The sequence below is a fragment of the Cydia strobilella genome, chromosome 3 (genome assembly GCF_947568885.1).
Source record: "Cydia strobilella chromosome 3, ilCydStro3.1, whole genome shotgun sequence".
In the NCBI taxonomy this organism is placed as follows: domain Eukaryota; kingdom Metazoa; phylum Arthropoda; class Insecta; order Lepidoptera; family Tortricidae; genus Cydia; species Cydia strobilella.
The window spans coordinates 15,029,223-15,051,875 of NC_086043.1; the positions used below are offsets into that span (position 1 = coordinate 15,029,223).

Sequence of the window (22,653 nt, forward strand, 5' to 3'; positions counted from 1 at the left end):
GTGACCATCAAGAGGTTTTTGGTTGTCTTTATGAATACTTGACCTTGACCAAATATTTGACTCTTCAAGAGATTGGTGAGGTCGATATTTTAAAATACTTAACTCACCTAATTAAACTTTCTGGCCAAAAACAAAAACACATAGTTTAGTTATACACACTAGCACTACTTTTTTTTAAAGTACAATAAATAATATTTTTATATGGTAAGTGAAGGGACTAGCATTCGAGTAAAAATATTAACTTATCTAAAAAATTATATTGGAAATAGAAAATACGTTAATTTCCCTACTATATAATACTGCACAATGTAAAACTAATAAATGCAAACACAATTGATTGCTAATAAAAACTAATAAAAATGTATAGTAAATTATGATAAATACACTAATTATCTAAATGAGGTACTTAACCCAGCGCAATCGAAAACTAACTTATTCTTACTTGGGCAAGATATCGGGTCTTATCAATGCAAAATAACGGGCAGGCCAATTAGTTATATTATCGGGATCCTTTCAGGCGTGCGAGGCGGTGTCATGATCATGAGTATCATGACTTTAGCGTGTCATTGTTTGTTGGCAGGTCCACGTAGTCCGTCACTTCCCAGTGGTACTCGGGCTCGTCTGGAAGCTGCGGGGGGAAGGCGGAGCGGGTGAGGGGCACGCCGTCCCCGTTCAGGGATAAGTAGCTCTCCAGCGCCGGGTCCTCAGGGGTGCTGCGCGCCCGCGCGTTAAATGCCCCGCCGACGTCTTCGCTTGGAAGCTCCCAAATGTGAAACTGGGCATTCATCTTGAAGTTCTGTTGACATCGAAAGGAATTGTTTGTCATTAGTTGAATCTGAAACAATAGGTGTCTAACAAAATCGTAAACATTTACGTATATGCATACATATGTAATAATATGTATATTGCATAAGTACGAAAGAAAAATGTCGCCCTAATAGGAGTTGTGTGGAAGGGATTGGATCAACTATATCAAAGATGCCAAACACTCGGGAAAGTATGTAGTATATCCTGGCCTATTTGAATCAACAGCACTATTGCGGGTTTAGACCATATCTTAATTTTTAAACAAGCATTTTTCGATAAAAGAACTAATATTATTTCCAAAGTAGAGATTGCTTGCCTCGTATTACCAAACGGCTTAACTCTTATTAGCACACAATCGCTATATTTTCCTGTATTAGTGCAAAGGTAATAAATAAAACATTGCCAAGCCAAGCAATAACCGCGGCATTGATGGCTATTATAAGAGCGTCATTATGAGAAGTTAATCTGAAAATATACATCCATATAATTGAACTGTAATTAAGAGGCCGGTGTCGATTTTAGTCGCAAAAATGTAAAATTGATAGATTTCGTCGGTGAAATTGTACACCTTTTGTTACCTAATTGAAATAACAAGTACTGGTTTCTATTAGCACGTCTTCTTATCTTACCTTTTATCAGATCAATTTTTTGAAAACAGACTCACTAAATTAGTTATGTTTGCTTTTCTGATGGACGTTTAGGTAAACGCGCGTAAAACACTGATTTTGTCGCTCTTATTTGTAAATTTCGTAAAGTTTGGACGGCTAAACATGGTAAATCCTGTACTTGACGTTTATCAGACTACATTTTTATTATTATGACTTTGAAGTAGTGTAAATAAAAGTTAGACGAAATCAATTTTCTCCAGAAATTACTTCAAAACAAGTGACAATTTCTCTGAAAATCGACTTAATTTCAACGTAATTTTGATACTTAAACAATCTACAACATTTGCTGAAACAATTCTTATACATGAATTTGTATAATTTACCACCATAAATTTTTGATGATTTTTTTAAAACTGCCCCTTCTTTTCATATATTACCGGTGACGCACGCTCGCGACCTCATTATTAAAAGGCAAGATGAGAAGACGTGCTAATAGAAACCAATACTTGTTATTAAGATATTACGTAACAAACGACTAAATCTATCAATTTTACATTTTTGCTCCAAAATCGACTACGGCCTCTTAAGGAATCCTTTTAAACTCTTACAACTCTTACAAGATTACTAATAATTGTCACTTTAAGACAGTCCACAGTCCGCATTATCTTACCTATAACAATCTCTACCCTACAAAAACATTAATAAAACCTTTCTAAGCTAAAAAAATACTGATAACAGTGAAAGTGTTATGAGTTTTTTAATCGTAAGTAAGTAAAAAGTAAGTCTAGGCCCTAGACTCTAGGTACAGTCACTCACAAAACTCAAACTTACCGAAAAACTCAGCGGTAATGTGATGGTGTGATCCCTTCCACGCAAGTTTACAAGGCAAGGCAGATCTGGGGGCACGGTAGTTCCCCCGCCAAGACGAGCAAAGCGAAGCGCAAGGGCACTACCTACCTGCTGTCCAAGCGCTTCGTTCGTCGTTTTTTTGAACCCTCATAACTTGGGTTTGGATTATGCCAGATAAACAAAATTCTCGGGATTGTGGATTTCTTAAGCATAAGTTTTTTCAATTACATAGCTCTTATACTTTAGATTTTATTCATTCATATCTTCTAATAAACCCCGATTTCGTCACTCACTCTCTCACTCACTAAACCTTTAGGATACTACCTGAAATCCTAGGAAGCTGAAAATTAGTATGTAAGATAGTCTTAGTACACAAACAACAGAAAAATTCAAAAGCTTGAAATTTTTAGAATTGATTCACTATTCATTTTTTTTAATTAAGAACTATCTTGTAGTAACTAAACGGCCAAGCCACATATTTTGGCTAAGGTGTAGAGTTTGTGAAGTTAGGGCTTGTAGAGTTAGAAACTGGGCTCTTCAAGAGATCTGATAACTTTTTGACAGTGCGAGCCAAACCGTCTTGGCAACATTTTACATGAAAAAGTTTTTGGTGGGATATTATATTACTTTAGATTTCATACAGTAAAGTTTATCAATATACAACCACAATAATTATGTACTAATGGTGTTATTCATAAACTCATTACAAGCCTGAATTAGCTATGAATCCTTTGTCTTTATCTGTCATTTTGAATTATGTATTTGTAAGAAAGGGATAAAACATAATTTAACAAATTCAGTCCGGTAAAGTTTTATGAATAAGGGGGTAAGTAGATACTTTATGTCGAGAATAGTTTGTATCGACTTCTACGATTGCCGCCACATTCACCGGCCGCAGTAATCTGCGACGAGCCTTGATGAAACCACAATAAACATGATCCTGAGATGCCCTTGCACACTTCCGCTTTTAATCGTAACTACTACCTGCAGTCCTACATATGAACCTTTTACACATGCACATATAAATCATGCAACGTTTTTATATTTAAGTAGGTACTTACAAGGAATTAGAGACGAACGAATGATATAAACTGCAATCTTCGTACAAAGTTGTCTTTATTCTCATTGCTGTAGATGTAGATGACTTAGCTAAGCAAACCCATATTTCAATTTTTATGGTTCTCTGACTTCCACATTTTATATACTTATACTCTCTATTACATATTAAGCTAACTGAAAGAGTTTAAAAAATGATCTTGTGTTGTGACGTAAGACGTAAGGTCAATATGCCATATCAACATACCTATGCTACTAAGACATTAGTCACATTAGTCCGTAGCCATGTTTTTAGGGGGCAAAAACATACCAGTGCTAGTGTTTAAATAAATATCGAATCAAGTGTGAAGGGATATCGATAGCAAGCAATTCCTAATAATAAATTTTACTCATACTTGGTATATATTACTATTAACAAAGATAGATATAACTTCGTAATAGATGGATACAGTCTAAGGAAAAAACGTGCCTCGAAAATCAAGAAAATTTGATTCTCGATCAGAGGGCGCTACTAGCTTTGGCCTACTGTCGTATAGATGGCGTTGACGGTTTCGTTTGTTATTTAACAATTTTAACGCATATCAGTGAAAGAACATGGGTCAAAAACATAAAAATAATTAATGCAAATAAAAAAAATTATTTATCCATATTTATATACATTTTATCGTATTTTTATAAATCTTCATTTTTAGTTTTAAAGTGTGTCGACAGATGGCAGTGAATTTACTGGGGTTACAAAATTTACTACGACAGTACCGCTCTATAGGTAGTATAAGTTACTCTATGCTATTAATTAAGAGTGTTAGTTCCTATTTATTACCTATTTGCAATCCTCTTAGATTTATGGGAGTTTTCAGAAAATAGTGTACCTAATTAGTGTGAGTATAGTTAAGAAAAGTTATTCGCTGTCAGTTTTGTGACGAGAATTATCAAGCATGACATCTTTATGGGAATTAACTTTTTGCCTTTTTTAGGGTTCTGTAACTCAAAAGAGAAAAAGGGAACCCTTATAGGATCACTTGGTTGTCTGCCCGTCTGTCCTTCCGTCCGTCATTCCTTCCGTCCGTCAGTCCTTCCGTCCTTCCGTCCGTCCGTCCGTCTGTCTGTTAAGACCCTTAATCTCGGGACCGCGTAAAGGTAGCAAGTTGAAATTAAAACCATATACTCAAGTCTACAGTCCCTTGAAACTGTGAAAAAATCAAACTTCTATAACGTTAAAAAAAGATACGGCTCTCTCAAGGGAATCAAAATTTATAGGGTTGACCTAGAACTATGAAATTTGGCAAATAATATCGTCTTATCCTACAAGTATAGGAAAAAGTCTGAAAGCTATTTTAAGAAATATGTACGGAACCCTCGGTGGGCGAGTCCGACTCGCACTTGTCCGGTTTTTTCACTATATAATATCGCTTATAGTTTATGAACACTATACTTAACCAAGTTTTTATTGAAATTAGATGCTTATTATCGTCACAAAACTGACAGTGATTAGTTAACAACTCACGCTAATTGGGTAAACTATTTTCTGAAAAATCCCTTAAAAATTCTTATTGCAACTGTAAATATCTGACATCTGACATTAACTCTTTTCATTTTGACAACAGGTATAATTAAAATTATATAGAGAGCGTGCACGTACTGTAGACGGCAGCACAGAAGCAAAAGCTCTCTATTCATTGACACGAAGCATTATGTCAAGTTTCCATGTTTAGATTTAAGCCACTAGATGGCATACCCTACTAGGCCAAATAGAGCCAGCGTGACGTGTAGGGAACAGCACCTGCTTAGAAGCGTGAATTGCTTTTGATTCAGGTCAGGTCACGAGATGTGCAGACCCTCCAACACGCACGGTCTCTATAATAATTCAAAATCGAATAATAATTAAGAGCCAACAGGAGTGGTCATTTCTCCATACAAACGTACTCGACTGTTTCCTCCGTGGTTTTTGAAGCTAGAGCAATGATTTTTTCAACACAGATTAATATTGTCAATATCTGTGTCGGTGTGTTTTGCTTTTTTTGATATTTTTGTTTTTTAAGGCGCTAGAGCCCTTCACACATGGCCAAAAATGGCCTCACTGACTATGCCGCAATGAGAGGCGTGGTATTCAAAACTGGTATCAATTAGCCAAAAAATCAAAACAGTCCGACACAGACAATTTCATAATCATTTAGATTTCCAAATTTGGTTACGATTGGTTAAGTTTTGGAGGAGGAAACAGTCGAGTACAAAACCTCGATTTTTGAGATTTTTACGCAGGATTTTTCGCCTAAGCTGCAGTTGTTCTTATCGCACTAATTTTAGGGGCGGGGTCAAGTTTCTAAATATGTACACAGACAGAAAAGTGATGGGCAATAGTCGACATTAAATGTCGATAATCTAGTGATGTGATAAGATCGATAAACCTTTTCAAAGTCGCGATTTGCCTCTTAGTAGGCGAAGTAAGTAAAGTGAGTATGCACTTTGGCCTCAGGGGATATCGTTTAACACTATTTATTATTCCTTGGTTCATACAAAGCTGAGCTGACGCACTAGCTACGAGATTAAGTCCTGGTAACCCGCGAAAAAGGGAGGGGAAAAGTCGGCTTCTGCGGTCCAGTTTGCCTCTATTTCTACATATCTGTTGCTATGAGATCAAATTTGGTATAATTATTGTGTAAATTAGGGACGAATAATTTATTTTAGAAATAATAGTTTCACATTTTCATACACAAATCTGAATATATGAACGAAACATTAGAATCATATATAATTTTTGGTCACTGATTTGCTCTTTAGAAGCAAATTGTGGTGATTTGCACTAAAAATTAATTACACAATTTAGTCCATTTATTCGTTATTTAGAAAAGTATCAGTTCTAAGTACGTATTCATACATTTGATTGTAAAAAGAATTAGTAATACTTTGGTTAAAATATTGTTTTATATTTTATTTTAAATAAAGTATTACTTTTATTAAATCGTTTATGACGTGATCTTATTAAGTATGTATATGAAAAGGGCTCCACGAGGCGAAATACTTTTTAGTCCAATTATTTTCTTTTTTTTTATTTACAACAAAGACGAAAGTTCGAGAAAAATGTGGTTACTTAATAATTGCCTAACTTGTTGAAAAAATAACTTTACATACTATCAACTTATAACCGTAGTATATTCGATGATATGTTTTAAATGCACCATATTTTTTTCTAATTTTTAAAAGAATATTTAATACCTTTAAAATAATGTCTGTCTGTCTGACTGTCTGTCAATCTATCTGTCAGTCTGTCACCAGGCTGTATCTCATGAACCGTGATAGCTAGACAGTTGCAATTTTTACAGATGATGTATTTCTGTTGCCGCTATAACAAGAAATACTAAAAACAGAATAAAATAAATATTTAAGTGGGGCTCCCCAAACAACAAACGTGATTTTTTGCTGTTTTTTGCGTAATGGTACGTTTTTTGAACTTTTTTTATGTGGGAATGCTTCGAATACATTTTTCTAGACATCATTCCGAATCTAATGAGGTATCATACGTATTTTTAGGAGTTAGTATCTCTATTAGTGGCAGCCGTACAAGCCCAATTTCAAAGAAAAACCGCAAATGGATGTACAAGTTAGCCGTTTGGCACACGCATACTGAGGTCAAAATAAAATTTTTGACCCGCAGTTCCTAAAAAAATCCCTTAGGAAGGGTGTGCTACAACATTTTTTTTTTGTATGGAAAAAAACATTTTTTTTTTTCAAAAACCTATCGTGTGTGGTATCATACGAAAGGGCTTTTTGAGGCGATTCTAAAAGTATACCAAATCATTACATTTTAGCCATTTTTTTTTGTAAATTAAAACAAATAGAATTTTCAAAACATACCAAGTTTGGGGTCAAGTTAAAGGGTTAAAGAGGTATTTCCCGTTGGATATATGGATATTACGTATCCTTGTATGATTAATATGTACCGTATCTGCAGTACAGTTCCATAAGTCTCGTAAAATAGGTATTGAAGTAGAACGGCCGGTCCGGGCCGTAGCAACTACGCTCGCATTCCATTGCTAATTGTTCTGTTTATAAGTTATTGATGTACCCGACAAAAAAAAACAAAAAAAAGTGTTTTTTGTTTAATTTAGTTTAATTTGTATACTTTTAGTTTAAGTCATATATGTTAATACCTACAGTATTAAGTTATTTGTTATAGGTTAAGTGTGCGCTCACCGATAAAATGTATTTTGCGTGAAAAAACAATTAATTCTCGTGTAAGTGAATATTATGTATTCTTATGAGAAAATAAAGATCTTTAAACCTAACTGTGTCACTTTGTATTTAAAAAAAAAAACTAAATAAAATTATTTTTAAAATTCCTTTTTTTGGGTTAGATATGAGGAAATCACGTATCATTTTTGGTATATTGTACAAAAAAAATCAGCCATATCGTATCTGGAGGAGCCCAAACTTGGTATATTTTGAAAATTCTTTTTGTTTCAATTTAAGAAAAATGGCTAAAATGTAATGATGTGATATATTTTCAGAATCGCTACAAAAAGCCCTTTCGTATGATAGATAAGAGAAGAATACGATAGGTTTAAAAAAAAAGTTTTTTTATACAAAAAAAAAGATTTTTTATACAAAAAAAAGTTTCAGCACTCCCCTCCCAAGGGATTTTTTTTTAGGAACTGCGGGTCGATAATTTTGTTTTGACCTCTAGTATACGTGTACCAAACGGCTAACCTGTACATCGATTTGCGGTTTTTTAATGCGAACAGCTTACACTATATTTTTAACCACCTTGAACGTTTTGTAGACTAGACTATTGTCCCAAATTGGGGTTTCTTATTCATTCCGACCAGGATTAGGAGCTCTTCAAACATACCTATTTTAATCAAAATCTGACTCATAAATAAAAAACGGACCATTAATAAAACTGTATAATTACATCAACGTAAGAAATATCTCATGTCACATGTTTCTTTGTTATGATAATTTTATCTAACCTGAGGCTTTCTTTTTTTCTAATCAACGAAGCCGGAGAGCGACAAATTTGTTTTTCATCACACTTGCTCGAAAAGATCTTATTTCATGCAGGTGTACTGAAGGGAAAACAAAAGGCCTATATTGTTCCCGCGGGAGTTATAGCTTTCTTTTTTTAATTAGATATGTCACTAATTCATACGAAGTACGAACCAAGTAAGTTATAAGTAAAATACTTTGTTTAAAGTATAAGGGTGTGTAAGGGAGTTTTACTTCTAAAATACTGACAATTATAATTTAGTATTTTTGTTTATAATATTTAATTGGATTAGTTTAATAGCCGTTTAAAATATTTTTACACAAAATTTTCAATCGTGGCTGAATGCCGAAGGTCTATGCCTTAGATGCCTAACCTGTCAAGAAATGACAATATGGCGGACGAATATTTGAAATGTCACCGTATTTTATAATTATTTCCCTGAAAATTTAGTTTTTCATCACAAGTGTAACGAAAACCATTGTGTGTAACTCCGGGGGTAAGAATATTGTAAACTCCTCCTTTACAAAATCTCACTTACCCCCCTCGTTGCACAATGTAGGTACTAATAGCACAGCGTGTCGAAAGTTGATACTTTCCGCACGGAAACGAGAAAAGAAATGATTGTTTTTTTACTCTCCTGTAAAAGTCAAAATGTTATTTGGATTGCAGGTTGTAGAAGGATATTGAATTCAGCTACCTAAAATCAAGAAGTTAAATCACAATAACAGGAAATAAGTAAACGCTCAGTGGTGGTAGCGAGCTAAGCTAACAGAAAAAGTTTGTAAGAACTAGCTATAGCCTATGATATGCCTATATAGCGGGCCGCGACCGCGACGCGACTTGCAGGCATAAGGTCCATGAGCGCAAATGACGTGCGCGTCTGTGTGCGTGCACCACACACACGGGGATATGGCGGCGCCGCCTCCGTCAGCGCGACGGAGATAATCAGTTTGAAATCTCAAAATTGAGAATTCGCTCAGCTCCTGTTGGCTCTTAAGTTCATTTTGTTGTAAAAGCGATAATAAGATTTAAAAATTATACATAAGCGTATTCTGACTTACGTCATAATTTTATCGACATCGATTTATAGTAAGTTTCATTTGTCCTCACACTTTTAAAACGTCAAACCATGGTTTGGACATTACTATAAATCATACAAGTACAATAGTAATAAAAAAGCCATTATGTATAAAGATTATCAGTGTTTATTATTTGCTTGTCTTTAGCCAGTAGATATGATCTCACTGCAACGTAGGAAGCCGCAAGTAGGTACCTTAGAAACACCTCTTAGGATAATATTGTGATTGTTGAATCGGATTATAAATCGCATTATCAAAGTAAACAGCCACGTCCTACATCAGGATAATTGACGGCTGAAAAAATACGGCAAATTTTGAAACGTCCAAGATAAGTCATGACAAATTAGTGCACAATTTTGTAAGCTCACGTCAAATATCATAAAGGATGACGCACGGCAGCCTGACAGACAAACAACGAGGAGACTGATGATGGTGCTCGATGTTGGTTTGGTTTTGTTACTGATAAGCCTCTAACGCCTATATTTTCAACATAATAAAACACAAAAACGTTCATAAACGGAAAGTGGAAAAGAAAATGGGTTCTCCAACAATTATGTCTTTAATTTTGTTTACCCTTTCGACGTATTCATAGATATCAAACCATCCTTAATCTTAGTGAGAACCTCGGGAAAATAAAATTAAAGGGCACACATAGGGCAGCCAAAACTCGCTCAAAACACTATTAACATGAACGTTGCCTAGGCGATACATGCTACCGTATTCTGAAATATAGGTACCTACATGTTAAGAGAAGTTGTTATCATTATCACTGATAGATCTGATGGCTGACCCATTGCTCCTCTTTGTCATGTGTCATGACATTTTTTGTAACATTTAAATGCGTATACTCTTGGCTAGGGAGCGAGATAGATCTTTTACATATTTTAATCTGTTGATTCTTCATACTTTTCCTAATTTTGAACATTAAACTACTACATCTTTACTCTTATTTATAATTCTGTAGCATGGAGGTTTACGAATTCGTCTGTAGCTATATGCATTTTGCTATTGAGAATACAATAAAGCGATCGTAGCCGGTCGTAGAAAACTGCAGAGCTGATAATGCATATAAGTAATTTTTTAATACAGTTGCTCAAAAAGTGCTACTTTTCGTGGCTGTTTAGCGTGCGGAAAGTTGGTTTTGTTGGTTTTTTTCGCGAACTAGTGCTTTTTACTTTTCCAATTTTTTTAAATTTTTACTTGTTCCAATTCATGACTACTTATTGATGAGTGTTAATATTAGTTTCCTTTAAACGTCGTAATCTACATAAAAACCTACTGTTAATGTAAGAATACGAAAAATATGCATATTTCATATTTTATTACTTACCTCTTCATCATTATAAGTATTATAACACGTTTATTTTTTAATTAAAAAACCGTTCTTAATAAGTTGTCTGAATGGAACGGAACGCCTGTCAAAGAAGAGGCGTATTTTCTTACTGCAAGAATGTTTTAAGTTTGCAAAGGCAACATTCGATATTGTTTTTATAAATATACGATACACAATTAATCGTAAATAATGATATTTAGGTAATAATAGTACAATGTTTTAATATTTACAATTGTTTCTGTCTTATAGAACATGCATTTGAAAAAAAAAACTTTCATTGAAGTGGGTTCAATAAAAATTTATTCTAGTCGAATAAAGCTAGAAAAACACCTGTTCATAATGTCAATGTCAATGATGTCACAGGTCACAGAATTAATAATATAAAAGTTTCGAATTCCATTCCTTACTTGTTGCTTTTCTTATTTTTTCGCAACTGTATTAAAAAACGTCGTTCGATACACGTGCGGAAATGTCATTCTTTACTCGTCCCGAGTCTTGCCACTCGCCTACGGCTCGTGGCAAGATATCTCGGTACTCGTGAAGTAATGACATACTTTCCGCACTAGCCTCGAAATGTACTATTACTATCACCTCGCTAACACAATAGTGGTTTTTATCTCGGGCAGTAAATTCTGTTCAATGGCCCGGCTTGATTGAAGAGAGCACGTGAGGTGACGCTGACGCATACGGTGTTTGCCGCAAGTACAACATAATAGTGCGATGACAAAAGACTGTTTCTTTTTTCAAGGTTTCACCAGTATCTGTGTGATGTCGATGTCAGATCATATAGTTACTAATTCGAGGCCTAGTTATACTGGAAGTGAGTTCAAAGTTAGGGCAAACTGTTTAGGGAATTAGGTAACAGCTTAGCAGGTATTCGCTACAAAACTAGAGATTTACTATGACTAACAAGTACTTGAAGCTAAAGATAAATCTTAAAAAGGTTGCATGGTTTTTGGGCTGTTGTTTTATGTAAGTACAAATATTAACTAGAACGTTAATCCTTTGTACAGCAAAGTTTAGAAAAGAAGTGGTAATAGTGGTATAAATACTATATGTATTTTAGTTTCAAGTAAATTAGATAAAGACAAGCAAGTTGATGAATAAGGGAATACCTACCATTGGTGGTAGGCTACCAATCATATCTATAAAAGTTGGCTTTGACCTTCGTTTGATACTATACCTACACTGCGTACGTCATGCTCACGTGGTTTGGGAAGACAGTCATGTTATTTCTATAGAATGTCACAGTCACACTTACACACACAAAGCAGTTTGTATTGTTAATCTTACCTCTGGCAGGCAGTGATGCTGCAGACAGTAATAGTTCTGCGAGCCGTCGTGGTGGCACCACGTGCCGTCGGGGAAGTACGGGTCCAGGCCCTTGTCGTTGAGCTCCACCCGCGGCGCGTAGAAGCCGCCCCCCGCCGCCCGCCGGCAGAACACCGCGCACCCCATCCACATCCGAGCTGCGATTATTTTCGCAGGGCTTGTTAACGTTACCATATTCACATTATAAGTAAATGCCCATTTAGATGGTGCGAATTTCTTCATTATCGTAACACGAGAAAAAAATATAGTATCATATAAACTAAACGTACGATATCCTATATAATCGCCTCGCCTTTGCTGATTGGGTGTCTCCGTGTAAACAAAATTTGTTTCGTGGAATCGTATTTCGAGATTTTGGAGTTTGTTTTTGCCCAATGCCCCAAATTTATACGTTTTTTGGCGCATTTTAAAATGCGAACATTCCTTATTTGTCACGAAAGTTCTTACTCGTATAATCTCTTTTTTTATTTTAAGAAATTGTTTTCTTTTACTTATTAATTTTGTATTTTCACTTCCATCTCCAAGTTGGAGAAGTTGAAGGTTAAGAAGCTGGAGAAGTTGAAGATATTGGACAAATTGAAGTTGAAGAATTTGGAGAAATTAAAGTTGAAGAAATTGTAGAACTTGAAGAAGTTGGAGAACTAGTAGTAGTAGAAGTTAGAGAAGTTAAAGTTCAAGAAATGGAGGAAGTTAAAGTTAAATTAGTTGAGAATTTGAAGTTTGAGAGGTTGATGTTGAAAATTTTGGAGAAATTGAAGTTGGAGAAGTTAAAGTTAAAGTTGTAGAACTTGAAGAAGTTAAAAAAGTTGGAGTAGAAGTTGAAGTTAAACAAGTTAAAGTTGAAAAAAAATAAGAAGTTAAAGTAAAAGAAGTGGAGAAGTTGAAGTTGGAAAGGTTGACGTTGAAGAAGTTGGAGAAGTTGAACTTGAAGAACTTGTAGAAGTTCGAGAAATTGAAGAAGTAGGAGAAGTTGAAGACGTTGAATAAATTGAAGAAGTTGAAGTCGATGAAGTTGGAGAAATAGATTGAAGTTGAATAAGATAAAGAAGTTGAAGAAGTTTAGGACGATAAAGAATCTGGAGAATTTGAAAAAAGTTGGAGTTGAAGAAGTAAGTTGGAGAAATTGAAGGGGCCCACGGACTATCAGTCCGCCGGACGATATCGGCCTGTCAGTTGTTCGGAACTATCAAATTTTTGTTCTAACTAACAGGCCGATGTCGTCCGGCGGACTGATAGTCAGTGGGCCCCTTTAACTTTGTTAGCATTCGACCACCCAATGTACATATGTCCTCTTATATTTAATACAATCAGAGCTGTCATTAATTCTGCGGACAAGCTTGAGGTCATCAGCAAAGAGAAGACAAATGGACGAAACACTAATAACGTCAGGAAGGTCATTTACCATTAAAATGAACTCTTAAGTGACCCAAATTGCTCCCCTGGCTTACCTCGTGAGGCAAGACCTCGTGAAATATGGTTTTGACACGTGACCAGCACAGTCCACATACTGGCGCCTGTTACTCATACAGCTGGCAAAGAAAGTAAGAGTACGTGGTGTAAAACCCGCGTTTGCCAATTTCACGAGTAAGACATCGAGGTCGACGGTATCGAATGCCTTCCGGAAGTCGAACTTTACACCTAAGCTGCACGACACTTGTACCCTTTTTCACTAGGGCCACAGGTTTAAACTTTAACACATACTGTCCAGGCGCAAATTCCGTGCATTCGGAGGTCGAGGAAGTGGGAGGGTGTGCGCCGCGCCCGTACGTCGCATCACACCCCGCACTCGCCCGGAACCAGTGTTGGCAACGATAAGAATGCAAGTTTATCGAGTCTTGTCAATTCAGTCTATTTGCTTGTAGCTTGAATAATAATGTGTGTTGTTAGTTTTTAAGTTATTTTTAATACGTATTCTAGTTTTAATGTATTTGTCTACAGGGCAATAATTGCCTGACAATCAATATATTTCATTTATATTTCACTTCATTATACAATTTATATAGAATTTGGTAGTGTATTTATTTTTATTTTATCAAAAACATACTAAGTAATTAATCTTTATTTTCATAATTATGTACCTATTTAACTTGCGCGCGGCGGCAATACAAGTTGCATATTATCGATATCGTAATATCGACAAAATCACATCACTCGGTCATGACGCTCAACCTTCCTAACATTCCTCATCCGTGTACGGAATTCGAGCGAGGACAGTAGATATACCTAGACTAGAGTTGAATATAGGTTAGAAGGTTTTTCAGTATATAAAGATATAAGTAGGCTAGGTAAGATAGGGTAAGAGAAAGATTGAGACAAGAGAAACACTTGTAGGGAATTAGCATGTGTTCCTCCTGCCCCGAGCAAAATAAACTATCCCTCCAGGCCTCCAGGCCTCCACCCTCTTACCCAACGTGACTTTATTTAAGTGCCATCACACCTAGAAAAGTGAATCTTACTGGGGTCGTGGGGCGCCTGAAGGCCGCCGCCGCGCGCATCCAGGCTGTGCAGCACCGCCGCGTACTCCGCGCACTTGCGGGCAGCCAGCTCGCTTGCCGTCACCCGCGTCTTCTTACCGCACACCTGCACATACCACACAACTAATTACCGAATAGAATATGGCTGTTTAGATAGGTCTTTAGGAATTAGGTATTATTAGCGTAATATATTGGCCAGTGTCTGTATTGGACAAAGATTATATTTTTTTATGGCTGTTGTACAAAATGTAAGTAAATATATCTAATAAAATGTTAGGCACATATAATTAATAGTGGGTTGGCCTTTTCTCGAAAAGTCTTCTAGAAATCGATTTTCGCTCATGTCGTCTCAGATATGGGTATATTTGGTATCAGCGCATTCAGTATGATGTTCTGAACACAAATATATGACATGACAAGCGCGAAAGTGGTGGGGGTAGTTGCAGTGACGTCATAAAGTAGGCAGTATAAACTTTTTTGTTTCTTTCTTTTAAATATACCATGTGGGGTACCAAATGAAAGGGCTTTCTGAGTAGATCACAAATATATAACATTGTAACATTTGCACTACGTGGTCTAACAAATTATTAAAAAACTTTCAAAAATTTCACAATCGAGTTGACTGAACTGCTCTAAATTAAATAGGCTGTTTCGCTACCGTCACATGGGCGTAAGGTGAAAAATTAATTCACTGCTAATTTTTCATCAACTTTTCTGTTATAATAGTTCTTGTAGTAACCAAACGGCCAAGCCAAGTATTTTTAATAACGTGTAGAGTTAGAAGCTTGGCTACGTAAGATCTGATAACTTTTTGACAGTGCGATAGGGAATGCAAAAACCGGACAAAATTCAAAACCGGTTATTAATCGAAAAAAGTTGACACAAAACCGGTTATCGGTTAAAACCGGTTTTACGAAAAACATCGTAAAGCATCATTTCTGAATTTATTTTTCAGCGTTTTAGGGTTCTAACTAGATGCCCTGCTTTACTTTATGGCTCCTCTACACTATCGGCGATGATAGACGATGACTGACGGGCACGATAGTGTAGAGGAGGATTGTAGTATTCAATTTCCATATTTGCACATAATGATATCATAAAATGAATAAAAAAAAATGGTGGTAAGTAAACTGGGTAGTTGACTAGGTAACAGTTTGGTAGTTTTTTTTTTGTGTTGGTTTAGTTATTCATTTCCCTCACTACTTTCACGGTCGTATCATAATCACAAACGAACGATACTGCTGCACATGCGTGAGTCTTACATCACATTAACAAGAAAAGTACGCCAATGGCAATTTATTTAACCCTTAAATGCATATTGTTGCCAAATGTAAATGTATACAAAGCATTGGACAGCTCACAGATTCAACAGAAAAAAAATGGGTTCCAAAAATAAAAAATCATGCATTTAAGGGTTAAGCATTTGCTTGAGGGAAATCTGGCCTGCTCTTAATAATGGCTCCTCTACACGATGGACGATCATGTGGCCCACTAAGATGGGCCAGCGTGTAGAGAGGGTAGTGGTGTCGGATGGCTTATTATAGCCCATCCCGCCGCGCCATAAGCCATCCGAAACCACTACCACCACTAAGTTAGTATCCATCTCAGTCTTTTTAAAATATGGGTAAGGGACAAGTCTGTCGTAAAAAGGAAAACTTTTAGTACTTTGGATAAATACTATGAATTTGACGATATATATCACCAGGTCCAGCGCGGATTAATTGAACGACGGAAGGCTACAAAAGTTATTTGCATTCAATTTTTGGATTTTTTCACTTAACATCAATGCACTGTGTTTACTGAATTTTTTTAACTCTGCACGAGGCGATTGGCATGCTTATAAGTACATCTATGTTATCATTATCCACTATGAACTTAAGTTAACTTGTTATAAATGTGTAACTAATTTAGTTATGCTGGGCATACTCTAACCACCCCAGCTCCTCCACGAAGCCTAGCAAAGTCTTCAGGTTGCTAGTTGCCTCTTTTAGTGGGCATGGATTACCTAGGTATTTGCTCCTATACACTTCTACCTGTTTACAGTCTAGGAGAATATGTTTTGTTGTTGTTAACTAATTTAATTCTCATCGATAAATTACGGTTTCGCTCATTATTCCGTTCTTGAGTGAAAATAAATGCTGTTTGTTTCATCACGGATATTACGTTTACTTTACAAGTATTCTAACTACTGTCAGGATTTATCAGTATACTTCCATAAAAAAATTAAAATATGGTTTTCACATTGAAAAATAATAAATAATACCTATATAACGATTACATTAAATTAAAATGTCTCGGTTAGCCGGTTTGCAAACCCTAGTGCGAGCCTTATGGTTTCGTCTTGGCAACATTTAACATGAAAATGTTTTCGGTGGGATAAGTATTTCCTTGGGTCCATCAATTTCCCGATATCCGTTAAACACGAAATTAAATATCCAAATAATGACTACAACAGGCAGGTACCTATTAGGTACCTTCATGAAGTTTATGAAGTGTAGCAAAATTGGATACAATCAAAAAACGGACTCATCAACTCTGGTCAATATGGGTTCCACCCCTACCATCTGCGTCATTAGTTCTTCACCTTCGAGTTATACAATATACAGATAACGTATCCGAAGCCACCGCAACTGCCGCAGGAGCGTGCAGCCCGAGCGACATGCGGTATCCTGCCACGCGCTCCGCCTGCACCACATGTTTCTCTACTCTATAGGTACTCACCTTAGAGTCGTCACAGATAACGACGTCATACCCGACGCCGTCGCAGCTCCCGGAGGCGCAGCCGCGGCGGCGCTCGCGGAAGCCGCGTGAGCGCAGCGAGCACCCCGAGCGGCACGCGCCTTCCTGCCACGCGCCCCAACCGCCTACGTAACGTGTAAACGTATTTGTAATTACAGAAAAACCTAGATAATTGAAATCGCAAGGGACCGCAATTTTGTGTCAATTAAACAGGTATTCCAATTAATCAAGCATACCAAATATCCAGATTCAAAAAAATATTGTCAATTATTCGTAAAGAGGCTCTCGCTAACAGCTGCAGAGGTTATGTTCTCACAAATTTCTTTTATACAACTGCTGGCTTTCAATGGTTGGTACAACTAGCCATTGAAAGCATCTTCAAAAAAATTAATTTGATTCTTGTTACTTTGAATAGTTTTGTAATAGAGAAAGTTATTTATTGCTACAAAAAAATCCTACTAGCTACATAATTCTAATAACTGCATGAGGTAATAAATACGACCCGTTTATAACAGAGGTAAAAAAAATACTACTAGAACGGAACTTTTAGCATTGTTTCATTTATAGAGGTTTTGGATGCGATGTGTTCAATTACAGAGACAAACTTAAGAAAAAAATCTTAGTTCAGCTAGGATACGGTTTACTTGGAATCTCATGTTTCTAACAAAGTCTCTTACGAGAATCTGATTTCGTACGTTTACGTAGTAATATAAACATTACACACGTTACGCCTTCAAAAACGCACTTGTAGTCGCAGTAGTCGGTCCATTAGCGTTGCTTTCGTTGTAGCGTGGGGTACTGGATGTCACTGTTGGGACTTTCGTTGTGATATCTGCACCGCCTGACGATACACATTCACCTCCCTGACACCACTGGAAGGAAACGGAGCTTATATATCACTTAAGTTAGCTTAAAGGATGACTCACACTAGAACGGTCCGAGTCCGGGCCGAGGCATCCGACACTTCTTCAATTCAGATAGAAAGCATCACGTGATCACGATCACCCGTCATAGAAAACGAAGGCCCTGGACCCTGACCATGTGAAGTCATCCTACGCTTTTTAATGATTAAGTTATGTATGGACCTAATATACGACACTGTCCGCCACCGCAGCACCCCAGATATTACAGATATTCAGCAGTATAGGTTTTTTGAAAGTCCTTGAATATGTGAAATCCGTGCTAAGTAACGCGTGGTTCTTAATCCTTCGAATATGCCTTGTCCCGTATACGTCACAGACAATTTGAACATTAATTTACAACTATAAGGTTACATCAGTAGCAAATTTTTGACACGGGCGTTCGAGGGGTTAAGAAAAACCTTTAGCTGTCAGTGTCACCTATAAGTGATGTAGTTTGTAATTTTCCTTAAATTCCCCAATCGGATTTATACCATGGTAGAGCGTACCATACGATGTCCGCAGGGAGTCCCGGGCAGCGCAGGGCCGGCGTAGTAGAAGCCGGCGCGGTGCGGCGTTCGGCACGCCAGCTGCGCGCACAGCGACGCGGCGGGCGCCGTCGCCGGCGCTGCGTCTGCGTCGCGGAGTAACACCTGGAAATAAAACAATACATTTGTACGGTATCGTAGATGGTAATACGAGAGAAAAACGGAATGTCTCTTTGTTGCGGGCTAATACCACGAACATGGACAGTGTCGCTGCGGCTTTGATGATGCGACGCTTTTATCGTTAATTAATCAAGTACCCGTCTCTTTCGTGCGAATATGCGCAAGTGCCTTGTGTCAACACAATAACACGCCGCAATGGCTGTAGCAAAGAGAAGTAAACGTTAGTATAGTTACAGTTGAACTGTCCAAACCACGGCCATCATACCTCGCACTGCTTCTTCGCGCCCCACACTTGCCCGGGTGCGCCGCCGAAGCGCTCGTGCCGCAGCTCGTCCTCCGCGTCCTCCGCGTCGGGCTCCTGACCGTCCAGCAAACACGTGGCCCACCTGCCCGATCAAACACTTTGTCCACATTAATTCAACTTAAGCCCCATTGCACAGGGTATTTTCTTCACGTTTAACGATAATCTGCAAGCTGAAAATGTAGCTGAACGAGTTTTGCAATGGAATCAACCCTGAAACTTCAAACAAATATTGGTTGTGAATATTTCATACATTTTCGTTGACCGCGTATGTCGATGTTTCATCAGCCAATTTTTTATCGCGATTTCGAAGTTGGTTTCAGTGTAAAACTTGTTTAGTATAACCTACATAATTTGCTTTGAGGAGTATGTATGTTAAACATTAAAATAAATAACCCGTAAGTTCTTGAACACACAAAGATCACTCGTTTAAAAAATGGGGACTTGGGAGCTTTCTCATAAGATTATTGAAAGACAGGAAAATATCAATAATTGCTGACAAACTACAGTCAAACTACTTACGGATAGTTGAGCTTGTGTAGATATGCCTACGTGTTTTTTTTTATATGGAATAAAGTGATACAATAAGTTGTAGTCAGATAATACAATTAACTGGATAATCATCACAAACAGGAGCAGCTATATCAACTAACTTTTGTGCTAACCAAAATTATCTGCGTCATGTTGCCAATACTTTTTGTAAGGCGTTTAAAAAATGAGGATGGAGAACTTCTTTGCATCTGTAAAGTACCTTGACTATTTTATACTACTACCTTGACTATTTTGACGACCGGTCTGGCCTAGTGGGTAGTGACCCTGCCTCACCTGCCTGTGAAGCCGATGGTCCTGGGTTCGAATCCCGGTAAGGGCATCTATTTTTGTGATGAGTACAGATATTTGTTCCTGAGTCATGGGTGTTTTCTATGTATTTAAGTATTTATATATTATACATATATACCGTTGTCTGAGTACCCATAACACAAGCCTCCTTGGGCTTACCGTGGGACTTAGACAATTTGTGTAAGAATTGTCCTGTAATATTTATTTATTTATACGAGTCAAACAGGAGGAGAAGACCAAAATATAATTCGTCATTTATGTCTTAAAATTGAATTTCAACCTATTTCTATTTATACGTGCCTTTTTTGACCCTGGTTGCCTGGTAGACATTGTCATTGGGCCATTGTATTATGAGTAATAAAGTTTGAATAAATAAATATTAAAGAGCCCTACATTTTTCTTTCCAACAATGATAGTGTTGATAAATTGGTAATGAAATCATTTGATTTTTACCAATCGCTTTTCGGTGAAGGAAAACATCGTGAAAAAACCGGACTATTCCCAATAAATCCAAGTTTACTCCTTTGGGATGGAATGTCAAATGAGAGTCGCTTTCCTACTAACGGTGCCAGTCTGGGGATAAATTGCTCTCATGGAGCGTCTCGAAGTAACCCCAGGCTCCCCAAGTCTGTTGTAGCAAAATGCCAGGGCTACGCTAAGAAGATGATGGTTATAGCTTTGATAATGAGAGCCATAGCCTACTGTAGATCGGCGACTACACGCGCGCTGCACGGCGACGACGTGGCCTATTATTGTCATGCGTGCCGCGCGACGACGACATGTCTGTAGACGTCGCGCGCACACGAGTTGCCCGCGCCGTCGTGGCACATACATGTCCAGTATGGAATACGCTAAGATGGTGATGAAGATAATGTTGAGAATGAGAGTCATACTGTAGATCAGCGACCACCCTTGCACTGCACGGGGACCACGTGGCCTCGCCGTGCGTGCCGCGCGACGGCGACATGATGTAGCCGTCGCGCGCGCACGAGTTGCCCGCCCCGTCGTGGTGCATGCCCAGGCTGGAAAACAAAACACCTGTTGTACAAGCAATCGTAAGCTTCTTTCATATATAGGGAATGGAAAGTGCAATTTCACTCAATAGTTCAGGGGCCCACGACTGCTCCGAGCAGTCATTTAAGGCACAGTCTTGGGAGCGAACACATCATGCGTTCTGGTGGGTGTTATTAGTGCGGGCTACATTACACACAATTGACAGTTGACTAAGAGCATTTAATAACCGGAGTCGCCTTTAACCCCTCAGCTGTGGGAGCGCCTCTCAGGCGGTCATAAAAATGAACTGAATGAATGTTAATCTGTGGCTCGACCTGCCAGGTTTGCTTCATTCGCGTTTATACTTAATGTTGTAAAATATCAGTGAAACGTATGTTTATCCCGCTCGAACTTATTTCGTCGTGGAGTGAATGAAGCAAGACAGCTATATAGCAAGCGAACATTTAAATGTTCAACGGTAGAAAGAGTATGGAAAAAGTCGTTAAATTAATCAGCCACTGCTGTACTGACGCGAGTGAGATGATATGTGTCATTACACTGATTACGTTAAAAATGTGAATTTTATGGTGAAACCTTAGTAAACCTGGAGAAATGTTAGTAAACTTTTGTTATTATTTGTGTTTAGAAATAGCCCTCATTATAGATCTGTGATAATTTATAATCAATTACCAAAAAGCGTAACTAATGAACAAAAAACGCAATCATTTATTAACAAACTGAAATCAATTTTAATACGAAAGGCAAGACAGTCGAGGAATTTTTATCAGATAATGCAATAGATTAATTATCAGTCCAAAGAATTAATTATTTTTATTTTTATTTCATGTTATTATTTATTATTGTTGGGCTTTTATGATGAATTAAATATACAATTATAAATGAGTAATTATGCAATATGAATGACATTTAACCAAAGTTTTGTTTATTATCATAATTTATTTAGCAATTTCCTAGTTCAATAATGTATTATTTGTAAATAGTTCAGTACCTAGTATTAAGATTGTTGCAGTGCCCTAACGGGGTATCATGTACCTACTTCAAAATGTTTTGTACCATCCTCTGTAATGAACATGATCGCAATAAAGATATATATGAAATATATATTATGTTTGAGTGTAGTTTTCGACTAATATCGGTGTTAAACCTGTGAAGAAAACAACATGCCAAGTCATTGCCGGAACTTTAACGCTCGATTTCTTGTAATTTTCTTATGTTTTACTATATCTCAAAACAGTCATTATATGTCGTAGATCAAATATGTTTTATTATTTAAAATACAATGAAATCTGATTAAAGTGATAAATAGCTCACAAACTAAATAACGGTCGGCACATGACCTCTCGGCTTCGCCACAGACCGGACGAGAACCTTTTTAAACGATTTTATTCCTTAATATTGTCTTCGGTTACCGCGATAGTTACTCATGAAATAAAACTATGAAAACGGATTATATGTCCCGCCGAGTTTGTTGCCGGTCCCATATTGGGATACCCTCCTACAATTTAGGAGGGAATTAAATCTTCTCGGGTCCGTGGTGTAGGGTTGGAGCCGGCATAGTTTTTTTTTTTTTTTTTATCGCGTATATATATATATCTTTACTTGAAAAATAATTATAGTGTATAACTAGCCTTATGAACCGATTTTGCATGTACAACCAGCCTTAAAGTTTG

At 37.1% G+C, this 22,653-nt stretch overlaps 1 protein-coding gene across 1 annotated transcript in view; it reads right to left on the bottom strand.

Annotated features, from left to right (window-relative positions):
• Nucleotides 1-303: 303 nt before the first annotated feature.
• LOC134756222 (A disintegrin and metalloproteinase with thrombospondin motifs adt-2-like) overlaps nt 304-22,653 on the bottom strand; it is a 55,769-nt gene continuing 33,419 nt past the window's right edge. The window contains exons 7-14 of the mRNA XM_063693051.1: nt 20,863-20,991; nt 19,094-19,214; nt 18,670-18,813; nt 18,007-18,133; nt 17,244-17,386; nt 14,505-14,628; nt 12,010-12,185; nt 304-796 (exon numbers count right to left, since the gene is read on the bottom strand). Coding sequence (XP_063549121.1) covers nt 548-796; nt 12,010-12,185; nt 14,505-14,628; nt 17,244-17,386; nt 18,007-18,133; nt 18,670-18,813; nt 19,094-19,214; nt 20,863-20,991 — 1,213 coding nt within the window. The 3' untranslated portion in view covers nt 304-547. The remainder of the gene's footprint in view (nt 797-12,009; nt 12,186-14,504; nt 14,629-17,243; nt 17,387-18,006; nt 18,134-18,669; nt 18,814-19,093; nt 19,215-20,862; nt 20,992-22,653) is intronic.